Source organism: Sylvia atricapilla, chromosome 8 (genome assembly GCF_009819655.1).
Source record: "Sylvia atricapilla isolate bSylAtr1 chromosome 8, bSylAtr1.pri, whole genome shotgun sequence".
Classification (NCBI taxonomy): Eukaryota; Metazoa; Chordata; class Aves; order Passeriformes; family Sylviidae; genus Sylvia; species Sylvia atricapilla.
In genome coordinates, this window is record NC_089147.1 from 22,920,952 (window position 1) to 22,947,666 (window position 26,715).

The following is a 26,715-nucleotide window of genomic DNA, read 5'->3' on the forward strand; positions in this document are numbered from 1 at the left end:
ACTCTTTATAAAAGAATACTTATAAAAGGATTATTCAACAATATTATCAGCTTTGAGCAATAATCCCATCCTAGGGTAAGTATGTCTGAGGTAATACTTATTCCCCCATGTTGATAAGGGCTTTGAGATTTACTATCTGTGGAGGATGTTTATTTCTTTGAAACTACTGAAAATGACAGGGGAGGTAAAGCACTCTGCTGCTATTAAAATAAATAAGGAATCATAGAAAACATAAGGTCACCACTTCAAAACTGTACAAGCATACCTATGGAATTAAACTGATTTTAAGGAACCCACATAAAAGTTGTTGAATATTCAACAGTGCCGCATACTGTAAATTCCAAGAGGTCACACATAGTACCTCTGAAAAGAAAGTTAAGAAATTGAATTCTCTATATGGATTTAGCTTAAAACTGTGATTCTTTGTCTCCCATTGATAATATATCAAGGCTATTTACACACTAGCTCCCCTAATAATACCTCTAACAAATGGCACCCTTAGCAAAAACCAACCACAAAATGTTTTTCTGTTAAAAATACGTGATAAAGATCTTGTCCTAATGCTTGTTTCATTCTGAATGAGTATAGTATAGAGAAGAAGGTTCATGATTGAGCCACTAAGACCTTATATTTGGTCATATTAAATGAAGCAAGAAGTTTAGGTAGGGAGTAGTTGGTGGACTGATAAACCTGCAGTGTTATTTCCATATATTTCAATTGCCTTAAAGATTCAATGGAGAACATTGAGCAGTGAGTAAAGGCAAAGTATTTGAGGAGGTCAGCATGTGTTTTGGGATCTTTGTTTAGTTTACCACCAGCTAGAAACACCATCTGGCAACAGGAAAGAAGAAAATAGCATTCCCATGCTTGCCATTTTTCCTCAAGCACAAAATCTGTCTCTCTCACTGAAAAGGTAAGTGTATAGGAATTACAAGAGTCATTTGAAGGTACTTTTTAACAAGGTTGAACTGGTTGGTGACAAAGTACCATTCTAATTCAGTGACTTTTTGATGGCTTGCTACAATTCTGACTGCAGTAGATAGAAAAATTAGTGAGAAAAGAACTAAAATCTTATTTATGATGCTATTCTGATTTTTACTAATAGAAGAACATTGGAAGTATAATAACAATAATAATAATGTTGATGATGATGATGATGCATACTCACCAGAGTTCACATATATTTTAAAGGATCAGAGGAGAGCATATATCTTTGATTAGTAATACTGCCATGAAAATAAAATATAATGTATAAAATATTGAAGAAACTACTTGAAAATTATCAATTTTACCTCAGAGTTACTGAGTTTTTTATCAAATTTTATATTTCTACTTTTGATATTCCTCCATGTGAAATAATTTTCAGATGATAAAATAAATCTGCAGATATCTATCTCCCTACACGTCACTGGTCAAGCGTGTATTTGAAGGCCTTGATATGCATCGACTTAGTTCTATTTTTAAAGCACAGATAGTAATACTGGAAATAATCTTTAAAAATCCACATCCTGTATCAAAGTAGCTTCACATGCAATGGAAGAAGACCAGAATCTATTAAGTTTATCAACCCTCCAATCAAATTGTTTAAGAAACACCACAATCTTTTTACAGTCTCTTCTGGAGTTCAGTAAGTGATGGTTTCAGATACCAGACCTGACTCTTAAGCAATCATCTTCCATAGCAGTGTATGTCTTATGGCATATTCCATGCAGAAAAATTCAAACTTTCCCATGATTTTGTGCTTGCAGTGGCACAGCATGGGTCAGAACAAAAATACTTGTCTTTTGGTACAGCTTCCTATCTGGAGCTTGGCACCATATTTAATAGGACCACATGATCTTACTCAGCAGAAAGGCAGACTGAACTGCTTAAAACCTGTTACTCTCCCTTACTTACAACAGTGTGGACAGGTACTATTACTGAGCATGGGCATAACAAATTGCCAATTCTTTTTGGTCAAATTATTCTAGATTTAAAAGTTCTAACTACTGATTTCGTGCCATGACTTCTGGCTTCCTGCCTCTGACAAGAGCTCAGATCAAAGTGGAAGAAGTCCCACAGTGGATCAGTAATGAAATTCTTTGTACACAGAACAATTTTCTTTCATATTCCAACAGTTTATGGCCCACATCTTTTTACTCAGTCTTCAAAAGCAAGGATTACAGAATAATATCTGAATGACCTATCTTTGGTAGAGATAATAATCTCTTTCTCAATTTCTCCTAAAATTACATATATTTTTACCACAAAAGAGTAAAGCTGGTTACTCTTAGTGTAAAAAGCCTGTCAAGCTGTAGGTGCACCTTGGGCCACACACATGAGGCTGTCAGGATACACCCTGACCTACATGAGCAAGCATGGAGATTTTGGATTAAGCAGTACTGTACAACTGGGTGAGAAACATAGGCAAACTTCAGCAGATACAGACTGCAGTGTGCACAAGCTAAACCACTTATGGAGCATCCCTCCTGTCAAGCAAAGACAGTTGATTTTTATTAATAATTTCTTTAAAATCTGATTGGGTTCTTGCACTATTATGTGGGCTGATTTCCATAGAAAACATATTTGGGAAACAAAGATTGCTGTTAATTATATGGAACTAAATACATCCTTACATATTGTTACTGCCTCACTAGGTTTGGCAATCAAACTGTCTGTATTGGGGTAATTTGTCCTACCACTACACAACATCAAATCCAGCAGGATCTCTTGATCCAGCAAACATCTCTTCCAAGTACAGGATGAGTTTAGCACCACCAAGTCTACTAAAACAGATTTTTTTTATGTAGTATGACATGTGACCTTATTTCCAATGCAAACGGTCACAGGCCTGCATTGTTTATGCTGCTGAAGTTCCTTAGAACTGTTCAGTACATTGTCATGCATCCATAAGGCACTATTATTACCTAAGAATATTCTGAGAGCCATTTTGAGAGTGAATTATAAACTACTTTTTGAGAATGGCAAACAGCAAGGAATAGGATAAAAGTAGAGTAAGGGTAAGAAATTCCATTTTCTGTAGTATTTTTTAATTGCACCCTGGGTGAACACTACCCATTTTTAATAAATGCTGTACAGAATTTGCCCAAGAAGCCTGTCACCATTAGAGAGATAAAAAATAATATGTATAAAATGTGATATATTAATGCAATTGTACAGGTATTTTGAAGTTGCATATACTCCTATTCCTTACCCCCACCCTCAGGACGTCCCTTTCAAGCTCAATGAATATACACTTGCCTACAGACTCCGTTAGGGAATCATGCCTGTTTCTATTTCTATACATTTTATTTATTATAATGAAGATAATTTGAATTGCAATCTGCAACTCCCTGAACATTTTTAAAACAACAAATGTAGTTAAACTAATGCCTGTGGCAATCTCTATTTATTCCTTGTGAGCGTACACTTGCCATAACTTAAAACTGGGCTGAGCTTTAATTTAAATGTAACAAGGCAGAATACCAGTACAGTGCTTTCAACAAAATGGCTGAAACTGGCTTCAGCATGATTTGCCTGGAAGGGAAGATGAAAATGTGTTTTAAAGGAGAAAAACATAGCCTGACCAAAACCAGACATTCTAAACAACCACCACTGATACCCAGTGCTCCCTTCCTCCCCCATCTCGATCAGCTGCTAGGCTTTCAGCACTGTTTTTCGCCAGACACTAGCACAGTGTTTTCCTTCATAGTCAGCCATCAGCCAGAGCTGTCACTTGCAGATACTTCATTTTTGTTTCAGTCTAATTCATACTGCACCCCCTTAATCTCTGTAGTGAGTAATGCCATGTCACTGTGAAGATATGCCAGATCCAGCACTAGAAATACAGAGAGAGTTTCTAACAGTTAAACTATCTTGGTTTGAAGAAATATTTTATTTCTTCCCCCAACTTAACTGATGTCTTTCTCCTGAACATCTTCCGCGCTGACCTCCAAAGGAGCAGTCACCATTCTGCAATCTGGCTCAGCTTCCATGGGTTGTGGGGGAGAAGACAAGCCCTCTTTTACTAAATGCAAATAATCAATATGTTTATCGAGCTTTTGGCTACCAGAGATCTTTTGATGGGAGTGACAGTGAGCATGACTTGCCTCATTCAATGACAAGCTTGTTTAGACTTTTTGCTACCTACCACTTTGTGAATCAGGCAACTGAAAATACCCACAGCAATTCCTCCAAACTGTCAGCTATTGCTGTGATTCCACCCAGCACCCCCTGTACAAGACAACAGATTAACCATTAGGCTAGATATGTTGAAAATATACAGCTTCAACCTTTCCCCAGCTAGCTCAGAGCGATGTATAGATGATTATTTCAACCGTCAGCTGCCGCATAGACTTAAACCCCTGCACAATAACTCCTGGATTCATCTGCCCCTTGTCAAACTTGCACAGCTTTAGTTTGAGCATACATAGTGTGGCAGTTTCACTGCGGATCTAGAATAATCCAGACGGCTGCTGTCTCTTTGTTAACAGGAAGCTAAACTGATGAGTTTGTAATGCATTTCTTATCAAAGGTAGCTTCAAAAAAGAAAATGTGCCAAATCAGTTGGGGTTGGATTTTAGCATAGTATTGAAATGGGATTTAATCAAAACATTTGTTATTTGTTGGGGAAAACACCACCCCATATTATTCATCATCTAAAAATCATTTTATGCCAATGAACTATTTATTTTACAAATTTACTTGATTTTTTGGTAGTAACAGATGTAATGAAATCATTGACTAGAAACCACAATATAATGGTGCTTGATGAGATACAAGAATGTTAATTTTAGAATCTGTGGAGCAGTGTTCATTTGGTGTCTGAAATGGTAATTCAAATGAAACAGGATTGCTGCTTTTGTTTCTATGTGCATTACAAACTCAGAGAAATGCATTTCATCCTGTTTTCTTAATACAAAAAGATACACTGCATATCTCTACACACTAGCACCATTAGAAAAGCAGGTGAGGTTGGCTTTTAGCTGCGGTGTGTGCCACTTGAAGCAGATAAAACATCAAGATACGAGAATGTCAAGAATGCATCATCAGAACATTTTGCAAATACTGAATGGTGCTTACATGAGACATTCTCTTTGAAACTGTAGATCAAGAAATATTTATTTTCTTTTCTTTTTTCCCCTCTTTTTGTCCCAGGCTTGCATCTTTTTGGCAAAAGGCATATAAAATTTCAAAACAAATGCATTGTGTCTACAATTTTTTTTTCTTTTTTTCCCTTTTTCTTTCTATTAGCATCCCATACTTATATTTTGTATTAATAATACATGGTCTTTCAATCTTAATTCTTCTCCCACATAAAGAACTGAAAGTCAGACACAGATATATTCCTCATCTTTGCTTTCCTTGAATGCTTTAAAAAAGACAGTTAATAGCAAACGTGGAATTTTGCCATGCTGGATCCTGTTATTAATTTAAGATGGCTGCTCTGATAGTCAATGAAATCAATATAAATTTTAAGTTCCTCATCTTTTAACTTGTATTAGAATGAGAAATAGACTACAAAGGATTTTAGAAAGCCAGAAAACTTATAACTTGAATCTTTTGGTGAAAAAGTTCTGGCGTATGGGTTTACACCGTTTGTACTTATTTTTAAGGGTAGAGAAATTCCCTAAGGTTACCACAGAAATACGGTATTTTTTCTTTGCTCCTCCAGTTTAATTCAAGAACATAATTCAAGAACAGCATTTTATGAACGCTGTATCAATTATTACCACTTCTCTGCTGCTATGACTTCAGCAAGCAGTGGTTTAAGGCTGTCGAAACTGTGATGGATCCAAAGTCCACAAAAGTCAGAGAAAACATTTACACTGACTTCAGGGGACTTTAGATCAGGAGCTGTTCATACCTCATGTATATGCTGTTATAAATGAGAAAAGTCTTTCCCATACATACAGCACTTTACACACATTGGCATTTGCGATTTTGAGAAGAAAGGCTTCTGATTTCACGGATCTGGTTTCTTGTTCCAATACAGAGACATATAGACAATAGGACACTATTTGTACATAACAAACATCTCTTCCCTGCCAAGTTTGCACAGTAGAAAAAAACCTACTTCAATTCCTAATCAAATCCTAATTTATATTTAGACTAAGTCATAGGTCCATTGAACCTTGAACATCTTTTCTAAATCAAATTTTAGTATTCCCTCATACATTTTTCTCGATTTTAGTGTTCATTCTCCACTGCCTTTTCAAATTATGATTCACTCTGTAATTGTTTATTCAAGTCATTATACTGTTATTGGAAAGCTGTCAAATGAAATGTTAAAAAAAAAAAAAAGGCAAAGCATCAGTGGACTTACCCCTCCCCTTTCATTTAATTGTCCAATTGACTTCTCCACATGCCATATGCATACAGAATCTCCACATTTGCATAAAGTTTGTTTTGGGAAAGGGTGAAAAAATGGAGATGTGCCTAAACTGTAGAACTTAAAACAGAACATGGTCTGTTTTCAAGGGGGTCTGTTTTCCAGAGAAACATCAGAGTGGAGGGACCTAACTTTGTCTTTTGAGAGTGCACTTCAGAGAATAAGGAAAGCCAAAGTGTCTCATTGGCATGGCAAATGTAAATACGCCGAGTTAAATTGTAAATTATGTTACTTCATTATAACAAGGTGTTCTGCTCTGAATGTGAAGGAGGAACTACAGAAAATGTTATCCCATGTGTCAGGGAAGAGCTGTTCTGACCCTGTGTTTCCTACCAAGTCACATACAGCTATGAACTATGATTTTGGATCCCCAGCTGCTGTCTCTAGCAGAGCAAAGTACAAAAGGATTGCTCAAAGCCACATGTTAACATTTTAACAGACTGATGATCCCACGGCTACAAGCAGAGGACTGGGAATCTCCTGACTGGGATTTAGTTTTACCACTGATCTTGGGTGATCCTTGGGTGGCTCACTTGCAGTCAATTCTTTTTTAAAGGATTTTCTTACTCACATATCTTGCTAGAATTCAGTGAGCAATAGATCCGAAATTGCGGATATTAATCTCTAATTTTCTCACATCTAGCAGATATAAGACTGTGATGCTGCTATTGCTGTCTGAAAAGTACATTTGGAATACATTCCATAAAAATATACTATATTCATATGTGATAAGAGTGTATTGTTATTACAGTGTTTGGTGGCTTTTTTTTTTTTTAATTGAGCATGAAATTATGCCTCTAACATTGAAAAACTTTAACATCCTTGTTATTTGTGTTTCTATTTTCCTTCCTTGAAAAAACAGTGTCAATTAAAGAACGCTGATTTCCTTATGAGCAGACCTTTGACAGTTCCCCAAGGCATGACATGTAAAGCCAAAATGTACATCTATGGGAGACTCTTTAGGAGTAGCAGCACAGAGCAAATTATAATATTCCAAGCATTGTCATAGACTATCCTTGTTTCAGTGCACAGCAACTCAAAGTGTATTTTCTTTTGTACTATTGCCTCGAAGAGGATTTTGACACCAACTATAAGGGACACAGAGGAAGAAGCTGCAACACCAGCAAGGGCACACTGTAGTTATGCAGTTCTGCTAAACTGTTGGAGGAATCTGTCTTGCTTTTACAAAGTTAAGGAAGTTTCCCCTTTGTGACTAAACACGCTCACAATCTGATCAGTCACTGCAGAAAACAGTGAAGTTCTGTTTGTGGACAAAAAATAAGCTACAATTAAAAAAAATCTAAATTTGAAAGGCCACTTGTCATGGTGCCTGTGATCACTTTACTGTTTACACTCTCTCAGCTCTATTAAATTCAGAGAAAAATATACAATGCCTTGAAGTAACTAAGAATAAAAGTAAGCACAGGAGTCCTTGGTGATTGCTCTGCTCCTTGGGATTAGAAATCTTGTATTTACAGCATAGACTGTGTTTGTCAGGAAGAGTATTTCAGTGCACAGGAAAGCAATATTTCCATGCTTTTGGAGAAGCACTCCACAAATTTCAGCTCAGCCTTGCTGCAACTCTTTCCTTCCTGTGAACACTGGGAAGTGTAGATTTCATCTTGCAGAAATCTAATTAGAATTATTACTTTTGTTTTCCATTTAGAAGTGCTAATTTATCTTAACATCTTAAAAATATGCATTTCCAGTGTAATTCCAACTTGCATATCTAAAAGATTTAAACGGAAATAAAATTTCATCCACCTTGCTCATTAGAAGAAGACAGACTAGGTCCCTGCCAATACCACAGTGAAATAAAGATTTTCCTACCCTTCTTATAAATCCAGGTGATTACATTCTTAAATTCCAAGATTTTATTAATTTATTTATTTTCAATTCCTCCTCTGCTTTCCCATGAGTTGCCTTACTTTTGAGAAAACACGCTTGAGAGAATTCAGCTGAGGTTGTTTCTTTTTTTAACTTGGTGGTTAATGTGACCGATAAATTGTGGGTTTATTCATATCTTTTTACTTTGTAAAATTTGATACCATTGAATTTCTTTTGGCTTGGGTTTATCTTTGCGGAAAAAAAAAAAAAAAAAAAGGGTGTAGAAATGTCTGTGTCTCTGAATAAGAAGAATTGAAATATTAACATTTAACTCGTGTTCTTATCATTAGTCTTACTCAGTTTTCACCCACAGCAGTGAAAAAACTTCCATTTACTAAATTTTCATAGGATCAGGCTCAGTGATCCCCAACAGTCTTTCAGACTTAGCTGTAATATTCCTCTGGGATGGAGGTCTTCACACTACTGTTACTTGTGTGACCATCATATAATTTCAGATGTAAAGTATAAAATGCTGAACCAATGTCTGCACACAGACACTGGCTCTAGAGACAAGTGCTTACACTGTATACATCTTGATGAAAAAAGACTGTATACAATTTAAAAGAGCCATCTGAAATATTTTTTTAAATAAAACTGTTTGCTTAGCAAAGCAATATATAATGAAGTTCTTGCAGGCTTCTCAGCCACTACTGATTTCTAAGCCAGCACCACCACCTGCTGGTTATAGGGAATTTCAAGACCCAGTGCTGTTTTTCTGTCTGCAAATCCATGCATAAACATACAGCAGTATTTCTCAGCTGTTCTTATACATAGAAATGTTGTTACCAGAAGAGATTTTTAGCAGATTGGTTGCAGTTTAACAGTACTCCATTAGCTGCATTATGGCTTTCATAAAAGCAAGGAATTTTAACAAAGGAGTTATTTTATGCAAAATACTGTAAGTCACAGGGTAAACATTAAAATTAATCAAATAGATAGAACCTGTTTTATTAAAAGGCTATTGTCACATACACAGGTTTTATTACTTACAGATACACAGCTAAATACTCTTTATAACACTAAGAAATGATTTTTTTTCTAAAATTTCAGTGTATTCCACAATGTACTCCATTCTTGTGAAGCTTTTTTCTTGCTTTGAACAAATGCATCTAAAAAACCAATACCACCTGTTAAATCTATTAATATAAAAACAACCAAGATATAAATAACTAAGATAAAATCTATAAAACAATAGCAAACATAGGGATAGCAAAAATGGAGATGGAATATAATCAGTTGCTAAGAAATTTAGCGAAGTATAGTACATAATTTCCAGGTAAATACTGGGGAAAAAAAAGAGGAAGTAAAACAGCACAATAATAACAAAAAAACCCCCAAAACTCGTATCTCTGCAAAAATCTCACAGTAGACTGGCTGAAATTGATTGCTATGGGAAGCAAAGGCTGGCAATCCACCCCATAATGGTGGAAAATAAAGCAAAAGCTAAGAAATCCAGTGGTGACAACTAATAACAATTTTACATCATAATTTTGATTTCTAATAGAAGGAATACTCAAAAGGATGGATGTATATAGCAAAGATCACATTTTTCAAACACAACTTGAATGGACTCAAAATACCTCCAAATAAAATAAAAAAATTACTGTGATGAATTCTCTCTGATAATTTCTCTATTACTAAAAATACATACTTTACTGATAAAATTGAAATTTCTGCAGCAGCTACAGTTCAACTCTTTTGAAATACTGTGAGAGGAGCAAGAATGCCATCTCACATTCACTTCATGTAAGACCAACTATAAAGGCATAAAATTACACAGACTAGCAAGAGAGAAAGAAAGCAAATAATACTGAATCTACCCAACTAATCTCATATCCACGTTTTAGAAAAAGTAAAATTACATATGTTTTGTCCTTTTAATTTTTACTTTGATACTAAAGCTACAGAGAGATGCCAGCCTTGCTTAGTCTGTGACAAGAATCAGACAGATCACAACCCATGACGAGGAACAGCTTTAGAAAGAAAATTTTATCAAACCAAACTGCATTGTGCTTAGTACTTCTGGATTCATTAACCAAACCTTGATGAGAATGTGGGCATTACCAAAGAAAGAGAAGGGAGCCCAACTGAGCACTCTCACTGTTCCCACACAATGCAATGAATCAAGAGAAGAGGAAAAAAGGCAGTGGAGAATTTTGGAGAGAGGATTGTCAAGATATTTAACTAGCAGAACACTTAGTTGTGTTCTATAGAAAACTTTGTGTGCTCAGCACAAAAATCACTTCCACACTGTGAGTATAAAATTAAAAACAGGTGATGCCCGTTTTCAAAGTAGGTAGCATGATGAGGAAGATAGAAGATTGATAAAATTTAAAAAAAAAAAAAAAAAAGAAAATAAGATCTTGCAGAAAAGCACTGAACTGTCAGGATTTCTGTTGTATTATCACACCAACTTCACAATAAACTCTACAATCACCTGTAGCTGAAGAACTAAAAAAAAAAAAAAAAAAAAAAATTGATGTATAAAACTTCATGAGAAAGTACAGGTCAGTTACTACCCTAAAAGAAACTACATGAAATGCAAATGCCACAGGATGCCAATATATTTGGAAATACTGTTGCTGCCAGATGTTTTGAGAGTCAGATACTGAAAGCATCCAGAAATCCTATGCTCAGGGGACACTGACAGCTGTCAAGAAAGTCATCTTCCAAAATCAAATTGCTTGGAGCTTTACCTCTAAGGGTTTTATTTTGTCCTGTTTGAGGAGAAAGAAGAGGGCACACAAAAGACTCATATGCTAAAGGCAGATTAAAACCAAATGCATATTTTGACATATTTTATATTCCTCATGGGCAGAACTCAAGGATACTGCTGAGGAAATCTGTGGACCCAAGGGACAATTTCAGGATGTTTCCTGGGGAGTATGTGAGGCTTGAGTATTGAGGCTGAATGTATAAACTTAAAGATATGATTCTGGCATGCCCTCATGCTACAATTTTAAATGCAAAAGAAGAATTTTGCTATTTAGCTGTGGAAGTACCAGTAAAACCGTGGATGAATGAGCTGCAGCCTTCAAAAACTCAATCAACCAATCAAAAAGACCTTTAAAATTTGATCAGCCACTAGACATGCTAATACTAGAAATCCTGAATCCAAAAAAAGAATAGGCACTTCCATTAAAGTAGGAGATAGTATTTTCCAAGATTATTTACAAAAACCAGAAAGGGACAAAGTTCTCCACAGATCATGCTTTAATAAAAAACTACATGTGCTAGTGGTAACAGGGTAGATCTGAAACAAAAAAATTAAATAATCCTACACTTGAAAGAGGCAAATTCAGGTGTAGGGAGTTCTAAGAACGCCATAACCATATGATAATGGCATACTGAAGTGCAGATAGAGCACAGAATTCATACTCCATAAATTAACATGCAGAAGGATCTGGTGTCAGTGAGTTAGAAGAATGTCAATCCTTGCTCTTACAGAATTTCACACTGATGTAAAATGAGTCAAGTCCAGACTATGTGCCTGGATTCTTGGCCTGAGTCCTTTCTGGCACTGCAAATTGTTTGTTCATCTACTCCTCTTCCAAACGTAACCAAGGGCTTATGCTGAGTCATGTAACTCTCCAAAGTGTAGGATGCCTGCACATTGGACTCCTTGTATGGAAGGATCCTGTCAAATAGTGAGGATCACATTACTGACTCCAGGCTCTGCAATCTTTGCACCATGATTACTGATACAGAATCTCTGCTGAGACTGACATCTGTCCCAGCAGTACTGTCTTCTCATCTTTTCTCCTTTGTCCGAATGAAGGAATCAGTAAGGGACATCTTGTAACTCAGGGCAGGGACACCCTTGAATGCAAATAATCAAAATATATTTAATTAAATTATTCATATATGCATTTATCTATTTATTTACATTTTTTTCCTTAAATAACTTTTCTATGGAACACAAGTCTTGGTGGAAAAAAAATTCCATCTTTTAAGAACTATTGAAAAATTTAGATCTTTCACAAATGAAAACTGATTTAATTCTCTGCAGAATTTTGTTCATAGAATGAAACAAAAATTACACTTTCATGTCTCAAATTATATAAAACATCATTTTTCAGAAGTTAAAATTTAATGTCAGTAGAACTCTTAAAATGTGCAACCTCACACAACAGCGTAAATACGTTTTTCTGCGGCACACCAAAAGCAGTTATTAGTATCCAAGAGTTTGCCAACTAACTATGTTTTACTCACTGGAAAGCTTATTGGCTTTGTTCAGAACTGAGTGAAAAACAAGTGTTTCTTGTCAAAAACAAGACAAGATACAAGTATGGTTAGGAGTCCATTATTGATGAGAAATACTGGCATGTCATCCAAATATTTGGGAAACATCCCATATGTTGGGACGTATGTAGTGCAAGCCAGAAAAGTACATCCTGTTCTATTCAGCAGTGCATCTCACTCCTTCTCATCCTTCTGCTGTCTCATTGTATGAATTATAGTCATTTTCATACCCTGCAATTCTAAATAAATACTGTATCACTTCCTTGCTGCCACCCATCTTGTGATTGACTGATCACAGAGAACCTGGCAAGTCCTTGCATGATCCGGTAGATCAGGAATAATTCTAATAGAGGTAAAGTATGAATAAAAGAAAAAAAAAGCTTTGGAAAAATATCCACTAATGAAATGTGCTATCAGTTTGCACCTATGGATTTACAACATACTGCTCATGGAACAGGAATAAGCATCATCTCTACATCGGGCTCAAAACTTGCAACTGTTTTTACTCTCTTCAAGAAGAATCTTTGTCCTATCTGCCAATAAAACTTTACCAGCTAGGCAAATATTTGTCTTGACTTCTAAATTACTGTCCATGTGTCAAGCTGCTATTTTTACCTAATGACCCATAAGGGATCACCTAAGTATGACAGAAGTGTGGCTAATTTTAGACTAAACCATGGCCATTGTTAGATGACACACCTGCCAGTTCCTCTGGGCAAGAGTTTGATCCAAAACAGAGCCTCCATTTCCTGCTGTCAGTCTTTCTTCATAGCATGGGGTGATGTAAAATCTCTCCATATTGTGAGACATGGTGTGTCAGGGAACACACACCACCACGGAGTGACAGAGTGGGGATAATGTCAGGAGCATGGGAATGGAGAAAGGAACATGCGTAGTGCAAGCAAAATCCTTTATGCAAGAATGAACAAAGGAAATTGCATGACAAAGATCAAAGATGCTATAATGAATTTTTGGATTTCCTTCAGCAGTTCTTCATAGTAAACAAGGTCTGCATTCCAATTAAAGTTCAGAAGCAGCTAAAACCTTCAGATTATGTAAAAAATACAGCAGCAGAGATACTTCTCTACTAATGCAGATAAACTCAAGTTACTCCTGCCCTCTCATCTAGTATACACTTTCTAAACCTCTCCAAATTAGACAACAGCAAGACAGTTACGGCAATTTCCCCACATCTTCTTTCTATCTTGTACCCCATTTCACTCTCCTCTTGTTCTTGCTGTGCATCTATATTCTTAAGCAAAGATCAGAAAATCTGAAAAACTGCCTTCTGAAGGGGAGTGTCTATGTCATAAGGACATTCAGGCTTATATTTAGGACTTCAAAACGTTAAGATCTCAAAGCATTTTATAGTATAAAATATAATAAAGTACAATAGATTGAGAATTCAGTATTTTCATTCTTTGAGGGGAAGAACAGCTATAGTCACGTAGAAAGTCAGTGGTGCAGTCAAGATTAGGATCTTTGCCTTGTGGCACTTTTGTTTCCCATCTGCCTAGGTAAAATTTCCAGTCAAACTAAAATGCATACAGGAGTGTTTGACCAGATAACACTGGACACATCTTACACAGTAATAATGCTTTCTCCACCTTTCCTTTTGAGAATATTTGTGCTGTGCTAACATGACCTGATCAGTATCAGTGAAGCATGCCTGTGTTAGGTAGTACACATCATGCTTCCTAAAATCTTTGATAATAAATGAAACACAGAATTACAGCATTCAATATTAAGTAAATAAGGAAAGATATATCATTGTATAATTTTAAAAAATGCTAAAAGAATATGGTGAATAGTCTTGAACAGTGATAGGATGACTGAACTTTAACCTATTTTAAAGTATATTATCAACAGAGTTAAGAACTTACATGTTGAAATAAATGTATTTGTGGTTTCTTAAAAATAATTAAAACATTTTCTTTTCTTGTGTGTTGTGTCCAACCCTCTTCTGTCTACTGTAAGCTCAATCAAAGCAACAATACAGATGTGCATTCTCTTGTGGCACTTCAAGAACCACACACGGAGTTATGTGACAACAATCTCCTCTTTTCATGCAGAAAAATAAAGAATTCGCGAGGTTGTGTTTCCTGGCATACACAAATGCCTCAGAAGGTTCTAGGTACTCAGTAGAAAATACAAAGACCCAGAAAAATTGTCTTGTAAGTTGCTTCTGACTTCCAGACTGGGGGCTGATCCACTCTGCTGGACCTACACTGACCTTGATAAAATCTGAAAATCTCTTATTCTAATCAATAGATTTTCCTGGCCTAGGTATGAAATAGGTTGGCTGCCCCTGCTTCCAGTTCTAGAAGTATGAGACACATAGTATTTATATTAGTGACTCCTAAAGTCACTACAAACCTGATTAAAGGTATGCACATAATAAATATGCTAGAGGTCTTACGGAATAATTGGATGATGGATCCACTGAGTTTGATTTTTTCCATATTTCTCCTGTTTTTACATTAAAATGCATCAAAAGCAAAAACACTGCCATACACAAAGCCAGGGCTTTCATTCCAGAGAGTTTTACCCTAAACTGAATTCTACTTTTTACGTTGAAACTATATTGTGGTCTGTTGTATATTTCATTGAGCGTCTCCTTCTATATACTACAGTACCTTCAGATTACATGAAACGTGTAAGATATAAGCCAGAAGGTTTCTTTTTCTCTCAGTCTGAGGGGAAATACTCCAAGTTGGTGAACATGTTTTTTCCTTGAATTATAAAAGGAGCCAAGGAATAAGGACATAAAAGAAAAAAAATTATAACAAGAGTATGATATGTACAGGATATACATATAAAAATTTTTTGTTTTGAAGTAATTGGAGAAGAGCATGAATTACATATCAAAGTGTCTCTATGATTAGCATGAGCTGATAGTTTTCTGCTGTTGTTGTTTTAATATTAACTTGAGATGTTGCCCAATAATGTCCACACAAACTAACCAAGAGTCAAAATGACAATCAATTCGGGGGACCTAGCCTGAAAAATGGTACTAACAACTTCCCAGCATCAATGAGCTTCTCAATCCTGCAGCTGTTTTAAAAAGCTTCCTCCCAAAGGCACATTTAGAACTAAATTAAATGCAACTTTGACTTAATTAACGTTTTAAATGATAATGAATACAATGTAGATTCATAGAAGGCATTTACATTGCGTTATAAAACTGATAAAAATTTAATAACTCTTTGTTAATAAGTTATGTCGCTCCAGACACATAAAGCCTAAGGCAGTCAATGCTGTAGTCTAAGTCTAATCCAGGTTCCTAATGCAGGTGGTATAAGGAGGCAGGAGACTGACTTGACACTTGACATTTGCTCTAAGCCTGCTCTGGATCAAGCCACTGCTTGCTCATAAATACTTTACTTCATATAGTAAAGGTCAGAATTTGGGCTCAAGGCAGGGCTATGACAGAAATGCTCAAGCTGAAACCGAGCCAGCTCTGGCATCTGTCGCTTGAAATAGCTCGAAAGCAGTAGAGAAGGAGACCTAACCGGCCAGCATCTGTCCCACACCAAGGAGGTAACAGGAAGAATCTGCTGCCTGGTGGTAAGAAACTGTCATGGTGAGTTTCATGACAACCAGCCACACTCAGGAACTAAAAATGCAAACATAATTTCCATGTCACCTTGCATAAGACCCTCTGCTAAATTCACTCCACAGGATGCAGACAGCATCTTTCCTAGCTTGTACCCATAAAAGCAAGCCACTCACTAGTCCCTTCCTGTGACCCTGGCAAGAATCACTATTCAACATAAAGGCCTAAAGGAATTAAATGCAGACTTCTTGATCTTTCCTTCCCCCATTATCCAAATTCTTCAAAGGTTTCACCACTAAATTTAGCAGTGCCTCCACCCCATGATGATGTGACAGTTCATCTCCTTGTTAGAGACATCACAAATTGGGCAGAGCTCACTCTCATCAGCATAGGTGTATATGCTGCATCACAGAACTCACCTGAAAAAGTGCATACCTCATTATTTATATTATCTAGCAGGGAGCAAGATTGTCTCATTTTTTACCATTCTACCTTCTGAAAACACCTTAGTTTGGAGGGATCGTTCTGGGTTTTTTCCTACTACTGCATTTCTAGATCTCACTATTCACCTATATGCTCATACTTGTCCAAAAGAAGCTTAAGTAATTTAGCAGCACTCAAGTGCTATTAAAGTACAGAAAAATAAAAGGGATTAATTTTTTTTGTCTTAAAGCCTAACTACCACAGTTGAAGTCACCTATTGCAAAATACCTATTGTTTCATGTCACTTTCCCTCTCTTTGTAATAAATGCTGTCTCTTCAGTTTCTGAGGAGGAAACACAAAAGTCAAGGTGCACTCATATATATGAAGAAAGTGATGCAATAGATATTTGGAGTCTCATGAAAGAATATACCAGCCCATTCTGATCACTGCTTCTATCTCACTGTTACCAATACAGAGAGAAGTCCAGTTAGATCAAGGAGGGGATCACCCGGAGGGCTGGACATCAGGAGGGCAAGAAAGGCAGACAAAGGGTTGGTTCAGTGAAACCACTGTTCCAAACAAGCAGTTCTTGAATACTAGTGAAGACTGTGATTGCAGTCTTTATTGAGTCAGTTTATCCCATCTTCTTTAGTGCATACACCTGCATGCATCTTTTGCAACAAGGAGAAGAAGATGGGAAGAAAGTAGGTTATGCAGAATAGCAGATATAAATTAGGCCTGAAAGTAATTTCCAGTCCCAGGAAAGCAGATCTCGTAGTGTCTGGCTTCTGATTTGCCAGTACCAGGCTAAGGAACTGGCTGCAGATAGGGAGATCTCCAGCACGTACAAGCTTTGACAGTGGCTACACCATAATACCCTCTATAAAATAGCACTTCAAAACCCCACTCTCCAGTTTAAGCAATACCAGCTTTCTCAACAGTGACTCATTCTCAGAAGATGGCTAAAGAAGATGATTCCCTTCATTCCCAAGTAGCAACTGTGAGGATGTATATGCTTGATTTCAGATGTACTAGACTTGTATCTTAACTGAGTTATCTAAAATAATATTTTTTCCTAAAAACTGGCAACTAAAATAAACACAGGTACCCATTTTTACACTATTTTTAGTATTTTGAAAGGGGAAACTTAGAAACATCATAGTCATGCTAGTTCTCAGGAATACACCACTGAATACACAGAAACCGATGTGAAAGAACTAAAAATCTGTCACCCTAAAAGGAACCAGTTTTACATAAATCAGTATTTCTTCATACACAGTTCCTTTTACGGGCTTATCATTTATATTCTCTGTGCCTTTGAATTATCAAGAATTTATTTGGTATTATGTCTCATTCTCATGTTCCATTTTCATTAATTCTAACAAAAAAAAAAAAAAAAAAAAAAAAAAAAAAAAAAAGGAAATTAGACTATACACATGGTGCTCTCTAATTGCCCAGTATACAGAGGTGGGGTCGAGCTGTAAAAAATACAATTATTATAATCACTTGTTTAGGACCTTATGCTATTTAGAAAGGAGAGCATATGTCCATCTTTTCCAAATTGTTTTAATTTCCAAGACTCAATTGCTTGTTTATTCCTTCAATCTCTTCTTTCTCAAAACATTAAAAGCATACTACTGGCTTTTTGTGCAGGACAAGGATGAGAGAGTGTGACCACAGAAAGGTCAGTGGGTTATATAAAAGAGAAAGGACTTAGGTAGCACATGCAAAAGTAAGATTTTCAAAGCAAACAGGTCTACTTCCCTCCTGTGGCCACTGCAGAAGTCTCACAGCTCAGAAAAGGTGTGTAGAGGGAGAGAGCAGTGGTACTACCCCACCTTGTCATAATCAAAGCATTATAAATATAATAATATAATATAAACATAATGTAAACATGATTATATTCATAGGTGCCTTGAGCATCTCGTAGTCTCCAGCTACCACAAGGTGGTATACACATTCAGTGAAAGGAAAACCATTGTTGCTAAATGGTGAACAGAAAATTCTAGCCCTGAAAGTTGTCTCCTGACAGGTCTGCCTTTCCTGCACCTCAGCTCATGCATGACAGCATGTATTTCTTCTTGTCTTGGCTACCACAGCATGACTAGAGAAGTGGTAGGTTAGAGAAGCAGAGGATGCATCCTCTGTAGAAAGCAGAGGATGCTCTCTTGCATTCTAGGAGAAACAGAGTATGCTGGCTTTTCAGCCAGTATTTCAGGAACTTGGGACTTAATTGTCAACTCATTTAGAAAAGCCCAAACATCATTATACAGCTGATGAGTTTTAGATACACTGACCAATGTCTGTGTGTGTTACGCATCCATCTCCCTGGATAAATTGGTAAGTTATACATCATTTCAACTCTCAGTATAGACTTTGGCTTTTTCAGCTGTAAGGACACACAGGCAGAGTCTGAAGTAACAGGTCAGCGAAGAAGCTGGAGCTTTTCTTGGCCTAACCTTCTAAGGTCACTTCACCAGTCATAGTTTCAGCACAGTTTACCAACTTTGGTACCCAAAATGTTCACCTAACCTTGCCAAATGTGATTTTAGGTCCTTTGGGAAGGATTCAGCTACTGACTTGTCAGTACGGAATAAAACATGCACTGACACTAGAAGACTATTTGGAATACATGGCTTTAAACTGGGTCTGGCACACAGGTAGACACATGCTTTGCCTCTTTCAAAAGTTAAGCTTTTTCCAACTTGTCTTAGCAGGATCCTTCCATGTCTAAGAGTCTGGGATGAACCCTGAATTCAAAATACAGTAAAAATTATTCTTGTCTTTTGTCTCCAGAGATCCCTGATATTCACCAAAGAACAAGTCTTCCCATAAAGCTTTTGAGAACTACCAGAGCATGCAAAAGCATGTTTTCTTACAAGCTGAATTAGATATGTCAGGGCCTAATATCAAGAAAACCCCTGAAAATTCCTATCTCCCTGGGCAGTGGGTGTAGTTACAAATTTAGGAAAGGTTTCCTTTAGGAACATGAACTTTTCATGTTCTTGAGAAGCACAGCCATATGGTGATGGAGAAACACAGAAATTAAATGGTTCAGGTTAAGATTCTGTCTGTATCAATTAATCATTTGAATGGCACCCCCAAGACTTAGCACAGACCTAAGCAGAAACAGTGCACTTGTTAATTACATAATTTCATTGTATAAACCACCCCAGGTTTTTCAGTGGCTAAGTGCCTCTCTTCACTCTAATTGACTTGAGCCTCCAATGCAAAACACACTTGAACCATTTGCTATTCATGTAGCAATCTAGCAAATATAGCTAAATCTGAAAATATGTAGACACAAAAAAAGACTTAAAATTCTCTTTCCTTACATTTAGAAAAACTGTAAGTATTTTTTCCAGAAAACAGCCTATAAAAACTCATAGGCTCTTTTAATGTAATTATACTTAATCAAAATATTATTTTCATTTGCTGAAAGTAGAGACAACAATGTAATAACAGAGAGACTCATTCACAGTGGAAAATACACTGCAAGTGTTACTTCCTCTGCAGATTATACAATTAGAAGATTAAATCCTGTGTACACCACTGAATATGTAAATTGATATCTTCTACTCAACATCCAATTTTTAGAAACAGCACTAATTCCTACAAAAACTATGCATTGTTTGAAGAAGCTTCATACAATGGTCTGTGACTTTATTTACCTTGGAAAAAAAGCCCACTTTTAAAATCAAAAGTTTAAAAAAAAAAAAAGGAAGGAAAGAAAGAAAGAAGTACATTAAGCAACTGTAGAAGCAAACCAACTCAACTGGGGCACCACGACCAAAGCAAGCCCTGTAATAGTATAATGACCTTTAATGAGTGTCTGGGGAAACAATACAGTCGTAGCATAAAAGACAAAGGGCAAAACCCATCATGGCTCCACTGACACTAATTTAAAATGATTTTCAGAACAACTAAAGAATGTAAGAGAGGTAATCTGATCCACCAATCTGACCTCACTTTGATTCTGGGGCCCTGCTGCTGCCATTTCTAATTGTCAAACACTCTACATTTCACATCTGCTCATATTTAATGAAAAGCTGACTCTCCCAACCATTCTTTGAGCTAACTAGCTCTGTCAAGATGGGCATCGTCCGACCCCTGTGCACTGCAAAGAAAACACACTGATTTCTATTGAAGCCCTGCCAGTGCAACGTTGCGTGCATATATATATTTTAATTGGAATAGAAAGGCTTATGCTGCTTTGCAAAGAGTGTGAATTGGTATTGATTTTCGTACTTATTATTAACAGTCAAAGGTGACTAGTCTCACAAGGGGAAGACTGAGATCTCTTTTGATTTGATGGAGTGATGAAGGGGGGAAAAGGCCCTTGAAGTATTGGATGCTAAAAATCCTCAAAGCTGTCAATATCACTTATCCTTCAAAACATAACATAGCTTTAACATGTTTCCCAAAAAGCTTTTGTTGGAAATAATACCATTATTGTGGAGGGTTTTGGCTCAGCAGGCAACACAATCAAAAATGTTTACTTTATCTGCCTCTGTAGAGTCTTAAGTGGACTTGAAAGCTATGGTAAACCTACAAATTAGTTTTTCTTTCCTTGCCAAACAGTGCTAATGGCAGAAATTCTACCCACTTGCAGGGGACATATTAATTTATCCTAATCTGGTTGCTGTTAACACCAGTGCCAGGACCCAGCCACATTCTCTCTGTACTAGTCTGTAGTCATACAGACACCAACCAGGCATGGTGTTACTGAGGCTGTTACACTGTACGAAAAACTGCCTGCAGCAATTCTCAACACAGGAAGGTTTCTTGTTCACTTTTCTTAGCAAAATATGTTTTGCCATATTTTACCCTGATAAAAGTCTTGTTAAAGGATAAAACCTCCTGTGATTCAGAACAGGACTTAAAACTAGGAACCATCCACCTTATGGTGATACATGAGTTGCAAGCAAGTAGGATGTTCAGAGTGCTTGTACACAGACAGAGAGAGATAATTTTTTGTGAGATCTCCAAGAAATCCTATTAGAATACTTTTAATTAATATGGTCTTCAGATAAAAGAAATGTAAAAATTACAGGACTGTTACATTTGTGACTGGAAAAATAGTTCATAAATCAACATAGGTAAAGCAAAATAATTCACCACTTGGACTACATACTGCAATACATATGGTACCAAAAGACAACCAGCTGCATAATCTAAAAACTACATTATAGTCTTCATAGCGGAAGGCAGTTTTGTCCACAATGACTTGCCATGGAAAATGGACATGTTTCCTGATCAAACTACAATCTATTATCATAGCTGTATCTGAATAATTTTATAGCTTTTCTTTGCCATTTGGGATGAGAAGGAAAACAGTTCCTGTCCCAAGACATAGTTTTGCCTATTAAGAATGACTAATAAGGACAAGAAAATGAAACAAACAAACAAATGAAAGGCCATTTAACAATCTTTCTCAGTTGTTGACATCACACTGATAATCCAAGCTTTGGAATCCCTACAGTTTTTCCGACTAATTAATAGCCATGCAGAATTGTTCTAGGTTCTCTGTCTGCTCCCTCTCAACCCTGATCTTTTGAAAGAGCTTTCAGGGCATGTTCCAGAATGTTACTGTCCCATGGAACAATTCTACAATTAATTTCAAAACATACCAGGGATTTGCATCAGCTAGTTTTTTCTAAAAAAGCACTATGAAAAGTACAACCATTTCTACAAAAAGTACAAACACTTCAGTATTGGATGGAAGATCCTGCCTTACTGAGAATGAAGAGTGACAAACAAAACTAAAGATAACAATAGCAGCACAGAATAGAATTTCACCTACTACAGTTCAGCTACTACATTGTATCCTGTATATTTTTCCACTCCCACTGTAGGGTGCTCTAGTGCCAGCATTATTAAAGCTACCCGCTTGGCACCAGTCACAGATTTAAACAGAGGTCTGGTCCTCCACCGAAGCACTTACTGCTTAACTAATGACAATTTGTATTGTCTGAATTAAATAGAAAAAGATGTCACCACACTGCACTGTTAAGGTCCTACAGGCTATTGCAAGAGGATGCTTCATAAAGAGCACACAAAGCAAAATAATAATTTACATTTTCTGCATTAAAAATAAAAAACAGAAATATAAAATACAGAGCTGTAATTAAATTTGGGGTTGATTTTTTAAAAAAAGCATCAGCCAGTAAAACTCACAGAACTACAATGCACGACACAAGACAGGGATGATACCACAGACACCACAGACATGGAACAGCATGTGTTGGTGTTAAAACTTACAGGCACGTAAACTGGTGGAGCAATCATTAACAGAGACAGAAGAAAGTGGGAAGGCTCTCTCAAGGGTGTCCATGTTACTATGTACACTGCCTGACATGCAAGAGCAGTCACGCTCAGAGCGTCCGCAATCAAAACAACATGCCAGTCTCATTCTCTTGTAGATGGACATCTTGGCTATAACCATGTGTTGGATGGGAGGAGAGGAAGAGCAGCAGGTTAATGGCAAGGTTAGATATATAACAAGGCAGCTGGAAGGTAATTTAAGGGATTTAATACAGGCCTTAGTTAATGTTAACAGTCTTGACCCAGGAAAAAAAAATGCAACGAGATTATTGATAACACTTTGGCTGTACATTAAAAGTAGGGCAAAAGATTAATTGCTCTTTATTTCTGTTCAGTCTTAGAGGGAGATCACAGTCACGGGGAAAAATTACTGTTTACAGTCAAGTGTTTGGATCAAATAGAACACAGTAAAAGCACAGAATACTAACAATATGCTTTTCCCTTGGCACAATTAATACCATTGGGTTAAAATGAAAACAAAAGTTGCTAGTCCATTAGATATTTTTTGCCTATCCTGTTTCCTGTAAAAATCAGAAATTTCTTTATATATAAATATATATATGTATGTGTACACACACAGAAACACACATACACATATATTCTTACATACGCACACTCATACACACATATGCACTATACATACACACACATATATATACATATATAAATATATTTATTCTTAAACGTGTTATAATAATTTCTCTGTATTAAACTGTGCCAAGGAACTACTTTACCGCAATAAATCACACATTATTGAAGAATTACAAGATATTAATAAAATTTTCAAAAAAATTAATTTTGCTTACATTATAGTTTCAGGAATTCAAATTAACTCTTGACAGAATACCAAAATTTGCCCATGTAAGAGACAAAACTAAAAATGGTAAATATGCTCGACATTCAGATCAGTTCACAAATAAGGCATCACCAAAAGCACACAGAGCATTGGTCCACTGAAACATGCTGAACCAATCATTGGCATGGTTTCTGCTCTGGATTCAAAAGTAAGTCAATCAAGAACAAAATAACTGAACATAGAATTAGGTATTAGTTCCAAAACAAGTGCCAGGTTAGACAGAACATCTCTATGTTTCAGTCAACTGAATGTCCTTGTTATGTATCTCTAGAAATATAGAGCATCATATTTTATAAATGCATTAATAATTGCCATCCTGGAATGTTTTATGTCATCTGAATCAGGTATGTTGGCATCTCAAGAAATCCAAAGGCCATTTAGATTGTTTCACATGTTGCACTGAACCAACTTTTGGTAATGGTTTAGATTGAACTGACTCAATTATACTAAAAACAAAACAACACTGACAGGCAAAAACAAAACCTTAAAAGCAAATGCAGAAAAAAGGTAATGTTTCTCTGGCCTGTACCTTCAGTTTAGGATTCTTTTTTGCATTATGGTAATGACATAAAATTTAAAAGAATTTTTTTTTCCAGTTTCTTAATCCCACAGTCACCAGGAAAGAGGGATTGAAATCACTCAAATGGGTCAAGTCCTGTTCTAAGGCCTTGATGGCTTGCCATACAGTATACTTGTCAAGCAAGGGTAACATTATGATTGTGGAAAACAGGCATTGAGGGAGATGGATGAGTGATCTCTTCAGCAGCGACTCCATTCCTCTAAAACTTTGCTCACATGACTAATGCCATGTTCTTTTAGCATCCTAGTAGAGTTATCTTACAGCTGTTCAGAAATTCATCATGCAGCATCAGGCTTGTTCATTGCATAGTACATCATTCCTCAGAGCTTGGCTTTTAGTAAGAAGGTTTCCACTGCAGCTTTTGATGCATACACATTCAAACTACACAGAAAAAATTCAAAACAGCATTTTCCCATGTTTTCCCTCTGTCTAACTCTTCCCAACACATTCTTTAAAGTTGAAAGGTTGGACAGCAAAAGAAAAGTGAAGTAAGTTACCAAAAGTGTGACAGTCTTTCCAGGATGCCTATATTCTTATTTTTTAAGGAAATGAAACAAAAATAAAGGGCATTTGTGAGAAACACTAACAGTAGGTGAGGAAAAAAACAGGCCCATTTGGCTGTAATTATAGCTGTTTTGAAGGACTTTTTCTAATCAAACAAACTGTAGCAAAACATACTGCTGAGAAATTCTTAACTGCTATGTCGTTGGTTAGTAACAGTCCCTGGTTTTCATTTACTTGTGGCCATATCTTGTCAACAGTCAATAATAGGATAGGACACATTTATGGAAATTAAAAAGAAATAATCCTTAAGGGCAAAGAAGGCTGGGAAGGAAAACTTTTTGTATCATTTTCATCAGACTTAAACCAATAAAGTTGGAAATTTAAGGCCTTCTCTTCAATAGGGGAAGGACATGATGGCGTTTCTCAAAAGCAATGCCCTTCAGGGACTGTTTTTAACTATTATTGTCAGTTGTTCTGGAGATCATGCATCATTTGAATAATTCACATCATTAACATGCAGGAAACAGGCTTGGACCTGGAAATATAAGTAGCAGAAAGGACTTGCCATAAGGGTTTTAACCAGTATATAAGCAACTGCATATCAGAGCAACAACTTTTTGAAAGAAAACATGCTATTACTCTTCATTCCTTTTATACAGTCAGTTACATTCACACCAAATACAATACTTATTTTAAATAAAACAAAACAGGGATGACTAGTGACAAGATCAAAGACAGGACAGAAATGATTTTAAATGGTTCAGCCACACACATACCATTTTCTATAAAACTTCCATAAACATTAACAGAAAATGAGACTCATCCGAGAGACAGGGGGACCTTAAGAACAGCCTCTGGGTGTGTGTTAAATTTATTTGACACCTGTAGAACCTGCATAAAAATCAACTAATTTCTATTCCTAGATGTGCTATAAATGTTGAATAGAATTGTAATTTGATACTGGTGAAAACAATAGTTGGGACATAAAGAAAACTACTTCCCTATTTCCAATTGTATAGTAAATAGGAAAAAAAAAAAAAAGAACAGATCCTTCTACTTAATATGATGACAATCACACAACATTTGTAAAACTAATCAGTAAAAGTATCAGGGGAAGTTTTTATGGCCATTAAGTTAAGACTGCTTAGATAATTTACAAAACAAGGCACATATGAACTACTCATTAAGAGCAAAAGGAGAGCAAAGTTTCTTTCAATTATAAAGTAAATAAATACTTTTAGAAACTTTTAGATGCAATTTTTCATGGAAGGCAGTAGCCTTCCATTCTGTAAAAGAAAGACTATTTCCCCAGATGTCTAAGCTTCTCACAATACCTTACTTTATGATCTCAAAAAGTCAAAAAGTACTGTTAAAATGTGTAGATTGTCTGGATCTGAAGTGTTACTTAGAGTTCACTAACAGTAATGGGAAATATTTCCAGCTGCAAAAATAAGCAAAGGAAACTGCAGATTATTCTCTACCTAAAATGTCAAGGAACAGCTCTTTTTTTTTTTTTTTTTTTTTTCTTTAAAGAAAGCAGAACAAAGTATTCCTTCTTTCCTGATTTTTTGTAAAGCATAGGCTGTACCCCGTCCTGGTACTGCTCCCGTCACTGCGGCGCTTTTCCCTGGGCTCCGCGCAGCCAGAGTAGAGCTCCGAGGACATCTAGTGGATCTCCCTCAGGTAGCAGCTGCTTAGGAGCAGGAACGGGAGGTTTCCTGGCCACCGAATGGTATAAAAAGGTCCCAAAACACTTCAGAATTGAAATGCACAGTGTTATTTCAATTCATCAAGTTCTCATGATCCAAACTATGAGTGTAAAAACGTCAGCATTGAGGGCGACACCAGAGCGGTGTGATCGCCTGTCAGCAATGCTGGTCAGCATCATGAGACTGAAACACAGACAGGACTTCCCCAGCACAGTTTCAGTTTCCTGAAAAATACAGCAGCGTACCTTAAACCTTTGTGAGAA

The 26,715-nt window shown here is 36.4% G+C and overlaps 1 protein-coding gene across 11 annotated transcripts in view; it reads right to left on the reverse strand.

Moving 5' to 3' along the window:
* Positions 1–26,715, reverse strand: part of KCNMA1 (potassium calcium-activated channel subfamily M alpha 1) — a 426,168-nt gene that overhangs the window by 67,952 nt on the left and 331,501 nt on the right. For 3 of the 11 annotated variants that reach the window (XM_066324116.1, XM_066324117.1, XM_066324115.1), the window contains exon 19: positions 22,741–22,914. The exons of the other annotated variants lie outside the window; for them this stretch is intronic. In XM_066324116.1, coding sequence (XP_066180213.1) covers positions 22,741–22,914 — 174 coding nt within the window. The remainder of the gene's footprint in view (positions 1–22,740; positions 22,915–26,715) is intronic. 11 annotated transcript variants of the gene reach the window in all.